At 43.0% G+C, this 12,206-nt stretch overlaps 1 protein-coding gene across 4 annotated transcripts in view; it reads right to left on the bottom strand.

The window, feature by feature from the left end:
- Positions 1 to 4,098: 4,098 nt before the first annotated feature.
- The window catches only part of LOC147880625 (lactoylglutathione lyase family protein / glyoxalase I family protein), a 71,592-nt gene continuing 63,484 nt past the window's right edge, over positions 4,099 to 12,206 (bottom strand). For 2 of the 4 annotated variants that reach the window (XM_087370847.1, XM_087370851.1), the window contains one exon: positions 4,100 to 4,440. In XM_087370847.1, coding sequence (XP_087226973.1) covers positions 4,346 to 4,440 — 95 coding nt within the window. In that variant the 3' untranslated portion in view covers positions 4,100 to 4,345. Of the gene's footprint in view, positions 4,441 to 12,206 lie in introns of all 4 variants that reach the window. The other 2 variants (XM_087370850.1, XM_087370849.1) reach the window with 2 other exon arrangements.

The raw sequence follows: 12,206 nt of genomic DNA, 5'->3' as shown, positions 1-12,206 counted from the left end.
AAGACACACCTTTTTTTTTCGTGAAACACACACATAGACACTTTTTTTTTCCGTGAAGCTATGAACATTATATTATGAAATAATCATTTTACAACAGGGCATTTTACAACAGGGCAGGGCTCTAGAAAAGAGCCAAACCCTATCTATCAGAAACAGTAAAAGAAAACCTCAATGCAAGAGACATCCAAATCCTCCTCATGCAAGGCATCATATAAGGACTGCCGCAATGAGGCCCGGAATAACTCATAAGGGTGCTGAAGAGATGAAGCCAGAAATGCATGATTTCGCTGAAGCCAGAGGGTCCACAACGCCCAGTATCTGATCCAATGATCTGATCCAATGGAAGAAAAGAGAGTACTAGGACAAAGGACCTGGTAATCTGCCAAACATCCAGAAAAACCTCGAGATGATAGTAATATCGAATATATGCTTTGGCTTGGCTTTGAATGTCTTTAAATACATGTCTTGTAGCAATCAGATCTCTGCATAATATTCTTTTTCCACTACAATAGAGATCATGAAAATTGGTATACCCTTAAGAGTCAAGCTGTCCAGAAGGTCCCTGGAATATGAACAAAACCACAATAAGTGCTGAAAACTCTCAGGAGCATGATGACATCTTGGACAAAGAGGAGAGGCAATCCTTCTTTGAGCGAATTTCACTCCCACTCGAAAAATACCAACAATGCATCTCCAAAAAAAGAGTCTCTGCTTAAATGGCATTTTCAGCTTCCATATTAATTTCAAGTTTGCTTTCCACCAAGATAAAGACTTATTCAGATGCCAAAGAGAATTGGCATGATGAGCAATCCATGGAGGAGGTAAAATCAATCTATAAGCCTGTATGGAAGTCAGTAAATGCAAAGGTTGAGAGGATAAGCCTGGAGTTGAAGACTGAAGATGCCAATCTTAAACCCTGTCTCTTACTGCCAATGGTGGAATCGGAACAAAAGGGAGTAAGAGAGCTGCTATAACTTTCCATATGGGTCTATGATGCATCCCAAGATTGTATTGTCGACAAGCCACAGGAAAAGAGAGAATATGCCCTTGAATATCCACCACATCATCAATGAACCGAATGCCCAACTTCATGAGATTGTAAGCCCTAATTGGTTGTTGTACAGCAAGAGGAGAGTAAAAAACAGCACTCCAATGAAGGCTTTCCAATCGAAGAGATGAAGCTATAGAAGAAGGATGGGGAGACCATTTGATGTGAGAGAGCACCTGCTTCCAATCCTGAATCAAGGCAGTAGAAAATGGACAGCCAGGTATTTTGCCTTGAAACTTGCCAAGTACTACTTCCCATGGATCAGTGATCCAATGCCCATAAGCATTTATACGCATCTGTCCACACATAACTGCCAACATAATAGACCAGGGCTGCTCTTGCTGAAAAAAAGTCATGAGCATAGTGACCTTTCTTGCCAACACATTGAAATTTGATGTTTAGAATATTCAAACCTCCATGCATCTTTGAAGAGCAAAGCAGGTTCATTTTGAGCAACCTAAAAGCTTTTTTATGGGGCTTAGTTTTTCAAAAAATCTCCATGGCCTAAGACATAAAAGAAGAGAGATCTCGAGATGACCAATGCAGTAAAGGCAAGTAAAACAGGACATAAGCCAAAACAATGGACTGGACAATTCGAAGCCGAACATGCAAAGGCCAAGTGGAGATCTTCCAATATTCTAATTTGTCCTGAATTTTGTTGAATACCCAAGACATTTGCTGCTTATTGCTGATTTTCCAGCCAATTGGATAACCCAAATGCCTTACTATGTGCTCAGGAGGAACAATCTGACCTGGCCAAAGAAGAGCATGCCAGTCACAAAGCTTGAGAGGCAAGAGTTTTGATTTCTGAAAATTAATATTTAGACCAGCTGCCAAACCAAAATCAAAAAGGGTATCCATCAATAAGCGAAGCTCCACAGGACAATTCTTTGGCATGAAGTAAAAATCATCTGCATAAGCCTACGCAATAAAAGGCCGTGAGCCTGGAATCTGTAATCCCACAAGCTGTCCAGTATCAACCAAATGATCCATATAAAGAAGCAATAGCATAGAGCAAAGCACTGAGAGGGCATCCCTGTCGGACTGACCGTCCCAGAGTCCAGGACTCAGACAAATGATTCCCTATAAGGCATTGGGAATCAGAGTAAAGCCAATAAATGACATTAACTAGCTTGGCCCTGACCGGTGAACCAACATTTTGGCAATAAGTTTATATATCACAGACATCAAAGTGATGGATCTCCAGTCAGCCATAGTCTCACAGAGAGGTTTTTTGGGCACAAGCTTTACCATACCATGCTTCCAAGCAGAAGGAAGATGTTGATGCTGCCAGGCTACATTAATGAGCTGCAAGATTGGACCCTTCAATTCCCACACATCCACACACCCACACACACATATTCATACATACATATATTTAAAATTTTATTTTTTGAAACCATGCACTCAAGCATGGGCATTGGGTTAGCTAGGCCTATACTTGGGTGTAACCAAGATCAAGCACTCTATACCTACAAACACCTCAACATTAGCAACCACCACATAGGGGAAGCTCGTGAGCTCACCTCTCATGCATTGATCAATACGGCCTATACCTGAGTGTATCCGGGATCGATTGCTCCAAGCACTCCATACCTATAAACATCGCAAGGTTGGTAAGGACCACATAGGGGGAGCTGACGATTTGATCTTCCAACCATAGATCAACAAGTCCAATCTCTCACCAAGCCTAAGGCTAGGCCAGCACCAAGCCCATGTCGTCTCCCAAGCATTCACGTCCCAAACCACGGATGTCCACTTGTCCAAGTGTAGGGTTGACTAGGCTTAGGCCTAAACCCTAGTGTCCCCAAAAGTCCATCCCCTTGGGATCCTCAAATATGAGCCCATGGGTCATATTTATAGACTCACCCAAGGGTATCCCAACTCCCTACGTTTAGGGAACCCACACATTGGGTGTAGTATAAACTTAACTTTAGAGTTTACTAACTCTAAAGGACCCCTTTAAATGGGTCATCTGCTAGGACCTAAACTCATTCTATTGCCAGCTCATATTATGTCTTGAGGGGGACATCACATCCTCCCAGCTCAAAACTACCTTATACTAGGAAGTTCTGAGTGAAAGGAAATCGCCCCTTGATGTATTCGACACTTTCCCATTTGTTATCATCATCAAACAATCCTTCCATTTAATAAGGAACTTGGGAATACTCCTATTCCTGCATGGTCATTCCATATAATCCAGAATTGCATCTGCTTCATGGAGGATATGGGTCCTAAGATGCTCTAAACGAGAACAAGTTCCCCAATGAAAACCTAAGCAATGGTCGCTAGCATCATTGCCTGGATGCAGCTTACTGACAACTGGCCACCAAATCTGCCTGGTAGTGACCTTAATGAGCACATGGCTGAGCGTTGTGTATACTCTGCACTCAGCATGGGAACACAGAAAAGAGCGTACTTCTGAGAATCGCACAATGCCCTGCAAGGCCTCACCTGCTACACTCTCACAAATGAGGAATCCATTGGTTGCACAATGCCCCAAATTGGCAGTCAGAATCAGCTCCAGCATTACCTTAGCCAGTAAGTTGGAACCCTCAGATGCATGTGGCAAATAGTAGGTCTTTCTTACAGCCCCTCGAAGACGTCTGTTCATTGTATTATCTTCTGCAAGCTTCATATGAGTGGTTCTTTTTTAGGGGGGTAAAAAAGGAAGACAAAATCAAAAGGATTTTCTGCACTGCCATACTAACCACTACTTAATGAAACAGGTATACCAATAAAAATCTCCCTTTTACTAAGGTACATGGTAGAAGAAATTTGGGAGATATTTCTTGAGACATACCACTACTGCTACATATTTCATAGCATAGAAGAACGACAAGACACAACCAAAAGGTTAAACAGACGAGTTTCCAGCTATCAAGCAAGCAATGCAAGATGATGAAGACAAGAACAAGAACAAGAAATCACAATTTGCAGGCAACGGTGCTCCACAGCTATATAATTTAAATGTGTACAGGTTTGTTTAAATGTCCAAAATTAATGTGCAAAGATCCCCACACACTAAATTATCCAGAACCCTTTCACTTCTGATGAGTTTCAGACTACCCACATTAAGACCAACACAGATGAATTTATTCAGCCAGTGATGAGGAAAAGGTTTGATGTGTCAATTAATATCAAAACAATACTTTGGTTTCCATAGCCAGCTAAGAAAATTGTTACAAAGCTCAAAATCTGTATGATTTTTAGCCATGATTCATGCAAACAAAATTACCTCAGAAAGGAATGTGGAAACTTAAAAAGTAGCCTAGGCATGAAAGGAATACAGAATGCCTAGGCTGATGCGACACGTTCCATTCCCTTCAAGTCAAATATCTCAATCCAATAACCATCAGGATCTTTGATGAAAGCTAAGCCCTTCATCTTGCCTGCACATCCACAAAGCTCCAAGTTGAGAATTATCACCCTTCAAGACAGCTCACAAAATTTGAGTACTGTGTTTTAAACAAGTTTTTTGTCTCAAAGACATCAGCCTTATGCCAATTTATTTCTTTTATAGAGATCCCTCCCCCAGACAAATCACTTTTGAGTTAGATCCTCTGACTAATCAAACCATAGTTAACTGCTAGACACTTAAAGTAACTACCCCATAAGGGTGCAACTATTAACCTCACCTCCCAGCCATAGGTTCGCTGTTTCAAAACACACTACAGCTGAGGTCTAGACCATCTTGGAAGTTAGTCCGCTTGAAGGTCAGGTCATGTGTCCCATACCATCTGTTTCCACCAGGCTACCAGTCCAAGGCCAACAGGTCTATGTTCATAGGAAACATCAGTCTCCTAGACATCCTTGATACTGAGCCCCTCGCTCGTATTTATAAGCCAAGCTCTAGCTATCTTCAGCATCTGGCCTTAACTTTTAGAAGCCATACCTAAAATAACTCACTTTCCGCAAAGGCCTTTCCGCAAAGGCCTCTGCTTTTCCTTAAAGCCAAGCTTTCCCTGGATTAGCTTGGCTCTCCGGATCAGCTATATCCACCAGATCTAAACTCATCCCAAACCTCATCCGTGCTAGCTTGAATTTCAACCTTACGTTATTCCAAACCCTCAGTTAAGCTATGCCCTAACCCTCGTCTATCACCAATACTACGTTAGTCTATTCTTAACCTTGCACATGGCTAATTTGAAGACTACTATTAACCATAGTTCCAATCCAGATGTTAGGTTAACCTAAAAATAACCCTAGATTATCCAATCATGGTTAGGCCCTGTTAGTCATGTTAGGAATATAATATTCTCCCCCCCCCCGTAAATGAGATTTGTGTTCACATAATTGAGGTAGAAAGAAGAAAACAAGAGAGGTACTCTTTCAACATCTATTCAATGATCTCTAATTATACTTCTCGTCATTCTACAGTATCTGTAAAAACCTTGGAATCCATACATACATACATACATACACACACACACACACACACACACACACACACACACACACACACACATATATATATATATACATACATATATATATATATACATACATATATATATATAATCCACTGAGTAGATTAGAAACTAATTATAACTTGCTTACTCTTGCTCTCACACCTGAGAACTAAGTAAACAATTTGTAACAAACTTACTAAATCTTCTGATCCTATATAGGATCAATAATGATCACCAGAATCAATTAGTAGGTTCCTATTAGTGTACCAAGTTATCTACGGTTATTGTCATCATAGATTTGATGAAGTCTTCTAACACTGGAGACTAGCATATGCTTATCTCAATACTATTCAGCCATACCTGCTTCAAGAAGATCCGGTCACCAAGCTCTCATATGAAAATCCAATCTTGGTACATCACTATTAACTATTCCAAAAGATCCTATCACCAAGTCCTCATATGAGAATACAATCTTCCCATTGTTTGACTGCCACCTAGGAGCCCTTCTTTGGTAATTACTATTCAAGTGGAAGAATACTCGACACCTGCTAAACTCATTTTTTCACCAACACTAGCTGAACTAGAGAGTGTTAAAGTATATCACATCATCCTATAATACAAACCACCCCCACTAGGTAGTTTTTGGTTAATCTTTGTGCCAAGACCCCAACACTGCATTCCCCCCCCCTAAAATAGATCCCTCATTCAAGTTCTAAAAGTGCAAGAAGAACAAGAGGTCAATGTTGCTGAACTAAAATAAAGAAACCAACAAAACACAAAGGAGTTCACTCTACTAGGAATGACAATGAATCCAAGCTGTCAAGTATCACCAAGAAGCATGGTCACATTCACACAACTTCCTCACACTGTAGATGTTAAAGAGCCACCTATCAGCATCAAAGTAAAATCTGAAGGAATGGACTTGCTGTCCAGAGTAAGGGGAGAAATCCTAAAGAACAATATCAAGGAAATTCTGATTTCCATGGATAAGTGCTAGAGGACTTCATAGCTAGCCTAGCAACATGTAAGAATTCTCCTCCTACTCCTCAACTAGTCTCTACAGTCAAAAATATGGTCCATACTGAAGTACAATCAATCAAGAAAGAAGTGATTGAGGAGTTCGACACAAAGGCAAACAAGATTGATATCCAAGAAGAGATCAAAGAACACAAAGCCAGACGTGATAATGCAAAGATTAGAGTGGGGGGCCTCCCTGAAGGATGGTTCAAAGATGATGACTCTTTCAGTGAGACTTTAGCACATGCCTAATATTGAATGGAAGGTTGATGATGATAATGATGATGATGGTGATGATGATGGGGCAACTAATATCCGGCACTCCAAAGGACATGCTATTCTTACACTTAAGTCGCGAGATTTACGGATCAAGCTTCTTCGACAATCTCACAAGTTTACACTTATCTTGGGGTTATCTTCTCCGGACCGAGCTTCACTATGAGACCCGCGATGCAGGCACGCTTGAGTAGAGGGTATGCCTCATTGGCCAGGCTAGAGAGGCAGTGCTTCCGCTCACACTTTCAGGATCCATGCACCAAGGGATTGCTTTTTGACTCCTTGGCTCGCCCAGCGGGGATGTACGGCAGCCCTTGTTGGGCTTGTCGGATACAGAGTGGGCCCATGTGGAGCGGCTACAGGTTCTCATGCTATCACGGATGATTCGTGGTAAGTCATCCATTCCTCACCAGATCATTCAAGCTGAGTTTGGGTCATATACCTAGATGAATCCGGGAACATTCCCAAACTCATCCTCTAAAAACACAACATAGTGCAGTTTCAATCTCATGATAGTCACTCACAAGGTTGAAAACCATAAACTCCATCATGCATAGCAGGGACTAGCTACTATGACATCCCCACTGACGTCATCAGCGCCCAACAGTGGGTGTAGACCATAGTATAAAAATATGCTCTCACACATACAAATCCACACACCCACACATACTTGAGCATCCATTTATACAAAGTCTTCGTACTGAGTTCCTGTCGGCACTCCGGAGGTGAAGGGCAGACTCAGCCATGACGAAGGCTAGCACTAAAGGAGAAAGCTAATCAAAAGGTAGTCCAAAATCTCTTCATTCAAGCTACAACTTCTTGTGAAGTCTAAACGTTTTCATTTTAGTCTCTCCCCAACGAGCATGTAAATCTAAATCTAGCTGATACGGCAACACACCATTTAAGATAGAAAGAATTATCACAATACCAGCAGGCCGCAACTTGGACGAAAACTTCACAAGGTGAAATTTGCATGTCCGCTAATACGGCAGAAGCATATACCTAGATGAATCCGGGAACATTCCCAAACTCATTCTCTAAAAACACAACATAGTGAAGTTTCAATCTCATGATAGTCACTCACAAGGTTGAAAACCATAAACTCCATCATGCATAAACTCGATCTGAGTTTGGGTCACCCCCTTTACAGCTAGATGCTGCATTTCAGGTCATCACATATCTGTACCAAGTTAGGGAATATGGGGATTATACCTCGGGGCGTAGCAGGCTACCATGGATAGCTCTATCCTCTTCTATGGCACTTGCAGCAGGAGGAGATCAAAGGTGCTAGTATGCACGTATAGAGAGATGGTTTGAGCGACTGGGGCTCCACATGGATAGACTACCTCCCTTCCAGTACAGCATGGATGCTCCGTTCTCTCCCCTCTTATCACACGAGGTGGTGAACTCCCAGTGAAGCTTAGCTTCTACAGAGATCACTTCTTACATATCACAGCGGAGGGTTTCATTGACCCACCAGGATACACACAGATTCACCTACCCCACTCGATGAGAATCTCTCTTGGGCAGTTCCGAGTCTCTTCACACAGACTTTGCATTGAGAGCGGCAGAGCAGAGCGACTATCCAGAGGCGGCGCATATGCACACTATGTGACATACAGGAGGTTGAGACAGAGGAGCATTTCATCTTCAGGTGTCCTGTGTACTATGAGATCCGCGGACGTTTCCACTGCCTCTTCAGAGATAGTTATGGGATTTTAGCCCATTTCCTCTCCTACCCAAACCAGCGGTGTTTAGCAGGTTTCATTCATGAGGCACTTAGACACCGCTAGAGGATACTCCGAGCATGGAGACAGGAGCAGACTTCTTCCTCGATTGATCCCTCTCAGAGCTCTATCACGGAGTTCTTTCAGCTAGATCACATGGACCCCAACGAGATAAGGCCTCGACATGACCGTGATCCGGAGCCCGTGACCCGGCAACTCAAACAGAGGGTCGACACACAGATCACACTTGGAGACATCCCCTCCTTGTTTAGAGTTGGAGCCTGACCGACGGGGGTCACAGTAGCCCTGGTTAGACGCAGAGCTACGACCAGGAAACGTGCTAGGACCGCACCTCTGAGTGGCCGACACCACTCTATTGCCGACTTCATGCCTCCACTGCCTCATTCATCTTGATATCTTGTTGTTGCTGGGGATGATGATGATATTGATGATGATGCTGAGATTGATATATACTCGACCATCGACATGACTATGTTGTACTTAGGACTTAGTACTGCCATTCTGCATTTTTACATTTTTTGCATTTTTTGCATTTTGCATTTTGCATTGGTATGGATGCTCGTTTAGTAGCTCCACTACCACAGCTCGTTGTATCAGGATTTTCACAGTCTCATAGACCCATCGGTCTTCCGAAGACTTTAATAAACTTTCTTTCTTTCTTTCTCTCTCTCTCTCTCTCTCTCTCTCTCTCTCTCTCTCTCTCTCACACACACACACACACACACACACAGAGCAATAGATCCCATGAGCTCGGGAAACTACAGGACCCTTATGATTGGGTATGTCATGTCCAAGGTCTACGCATTAGTGCTCAACATAGAGGTTAGCCGGTTTGCAAAGCTTTAGAGATTCAAAGCCAAGGGACAGGCAGGCTTTCAGGTTGATCATGGGACTCATACTCACACTTAGAGGTGTCATTGAGGAGGCCAGAGCATGGAGACAGATAGTTTAATGCTGCTTTGTGGATTTTCGTTAGTGCTGTGAGCTTCACTCATCACATGTCTGCAAGAGCTAGGGATATGGTCACGAGATTAACTAGGCAATCATCGCACTTTATGGAAGGGTCTCAAGTAGGGTTCTGATAGGTGCAGCATGGACAGAGAAGATCATGAGCCCTATTGGATCAAACAAGGTTGTCCATTACGACTAACCTTGTTTGGCCTCTACATAAACGAGCTCAAGACTTCCATTTGGACACTAGGGAGGGCAGGTAGCTCTCTCGTTGGCTCCTTGATTCAGATCCTCTTATATGCAGATGATGTGGTCTTGTTGGATGCGAGGAGCAATCAAAGGGAGTTGGAATGCAACGAGGGGACAATAACGTAAAGTAACTAAGGTGTACTTGCAAATGAATAACGAGGAGGGTATAAATGATGGCGTATATAGGGCCCAAACTCAACTTAGGACTAAATGAACTTTGTGAACTAGGACTAGTGTGGCAAGTGGAGTAGATGTCCTAACTAGGACTAACTCCCTACAAGGCCATACCAGGGCAAAGTGGCAGCAAGCCTCTCTCCATGGTATGACTAAAGTATCATGGATATATGGAACCTAAATCATGGTTGCACATGTCTATCCATGATGGATACAGCAAGTTATAATTATGCAGGGTAAGCATAATCACGTGACAATTGGTACCAAGTGTAAAGCTTGCCGAAAAGCCTCAAACTTGGGTCAATAGAGCCTTTGATTCTAGTAACTGACGCACTAAATTCCTACCCGAGAACTTTCCTAGACTGCTTACTTTCATTGGGGCATGTAATCCACATAAAGTATAAAAGTATAAAAGTGTGGTTCACTCTTCCGAACATAAAGAGTGGCCTCTGTAGGCAGTGTGGAGAATCAAGAGCTTGTTGCAAGTCTCATTCTCAGCCATGGCAAGAAATTGCTTGAAACAAGAAAAGAAATCAGACTTCGACTTCAAAGGATAAACCTAGGTATGTCTGGTAAAGTCATCCACAAAGGTGACAAAGTATAAAAAGCCCCCAAGTGAAGCTATCTGCATCGGCCCGCATAGATCATGATGCACTAGATGCACCAACAGTACATCTTTTGGAAATGAAACCGATGCATTTTCTGACATGTTTAATAAGTGCATGCATGGGTGGAAGTTCTACCACCATGTCATTAGAATGCATTTTCCCAAACTTCCATAATTGAGATGTACCAGTCTTTTATGCCACAAGCGTGTATCTGAAATTACAGATTCAGCAGCTGCGTTTGCTTTTGTAACAGCTTGCTTTCATATGCATCGGTACCGCCCTCTAGAAAGTGTGCCAATAAATATTATACAGTTATCCTGCCGTTTGTTGTACACAGCACAATGATAACCGTCAAAAATAACCCTGAGGCCATTTGTGGAGATGGCTGAGCTAGAAAGCACATTCTTCTTTATACCTAGAACATGTAACACGCCTAGAACTGGAATGACCTGCACTGGGCCAATCCCTCTCACAGGATAAGATGCATCATTTGCACAAGTAACAATATCGCCCTTAGGTGCATCACTCAAGGACTGAAATAGAATTTTGCAGGATGTATTATGCTTGGAAGCACCACTATAAAAAAACCAATTGGACATAGTATCTAGAACTGACAAAGCTGCATCATGCTTCGACGGATTGCAGTGGCAAGTCACAACAAATGCCCACTCATCATGAGCCATATGTGCTACCTCATGGCTGTTCTCATGGGTAGCAAAGCATTTGTAACTGCAAGACCTTGCCGCTGTTTTTATTGTACCGAAGCAATGCGCTTCTAACACCCAGATGTCATGTCTAGCTTCCTGAATAATTACAACGCTTTGTTTTCTTCTTTAGGTGGGGTTGCAATGGATGAGGTATCAAATGAAAATTTGGGCTTCCTAAAATTCTTGCCCACCTTGCCTTTGCCTTTGTGACCTATGACAAAGGCCTGATCTGCATGCATGGAAGTAGCTGGTTTTGAGCGACTCTGCTCGTCCTGCAAGAGCAAGGAAACAAGCTGCTCGAACGTGTAGTGGTTGGGGTGACCCATGGCACTAAGCTCATTGTCGTAGCAAACACCTATATGAATCAAGTAGGCCATCCACTATGGTGGACACCACTTGAGAATCTCACACAATCTAATCAACATTGATGAGTTTTTGTATGAAGTCCTTAACCTATGTGAGGTATGCATCCATGCTGCCCCCTTCGTCCTTCTTCACATTGTCCAGTTGCCTGCGCAAAAAGGCAACCCTAGCCTCATTCTGAAATCTGACATAGATTGGCCAAAGTGTCCCATGCAGCATTGAGGGCTTCTCGTGAATACCCCCCCGTACAAGAGGTCAATGGCAGCAATCCCACAAGTGGCTAATCTCAGAAGCTCCCCTTACAAGGAAGGGCTCCTCCTGATGAGGAACCTCCACAAGGTTTGGCAACGGTTGGCCAGAGGACTCATTTGGACCAGTCCGAGATGCCGGGACAAGTTCAAGCGGTAGCCACTCATATGGCATCCGAAGGTTAGCTACTAGGAGGGACTCGTATTGGGGTAGAGGGCGCAGATTGGATGGGCTCAATGGGATAGTGACCCAACTAGTTCTTATGGGGCTTGCAGAACGCTTTCTGCGAACGTAGAGGCAAAAGTTCAAACCCGCCACACACTGTAATTGAGGCCATCCAATTGACGGTCGATTGAGAAGGTGGGAAAACTGGATTTTTTGCCTTACCCTCCGCCATCCCAGTC

The sequence above is a fragment of the Dipteris shenzhenensis genome, chromosome 32 (genome assembly GCF_047967505.1).
Source record: "Dipteris shenzhenensis isolate YYH24624 ecotype China chromosome 32, Dip_SZ_1.0, whole genome shotgun sequence".
In the NCBI taxonomy this organism is placed as follows: Eukaryota; Viridiplantae; Streptophyta; class Polypodiopsida; order Gleicheniales; family Dipteridaceae; genus Dipteris; species Dipteris shenzhenensis.
Note: the sequence above shows the minus strand (reverse complement) of the source record. Positions and strands in the feature narration are given on the sequence as shown.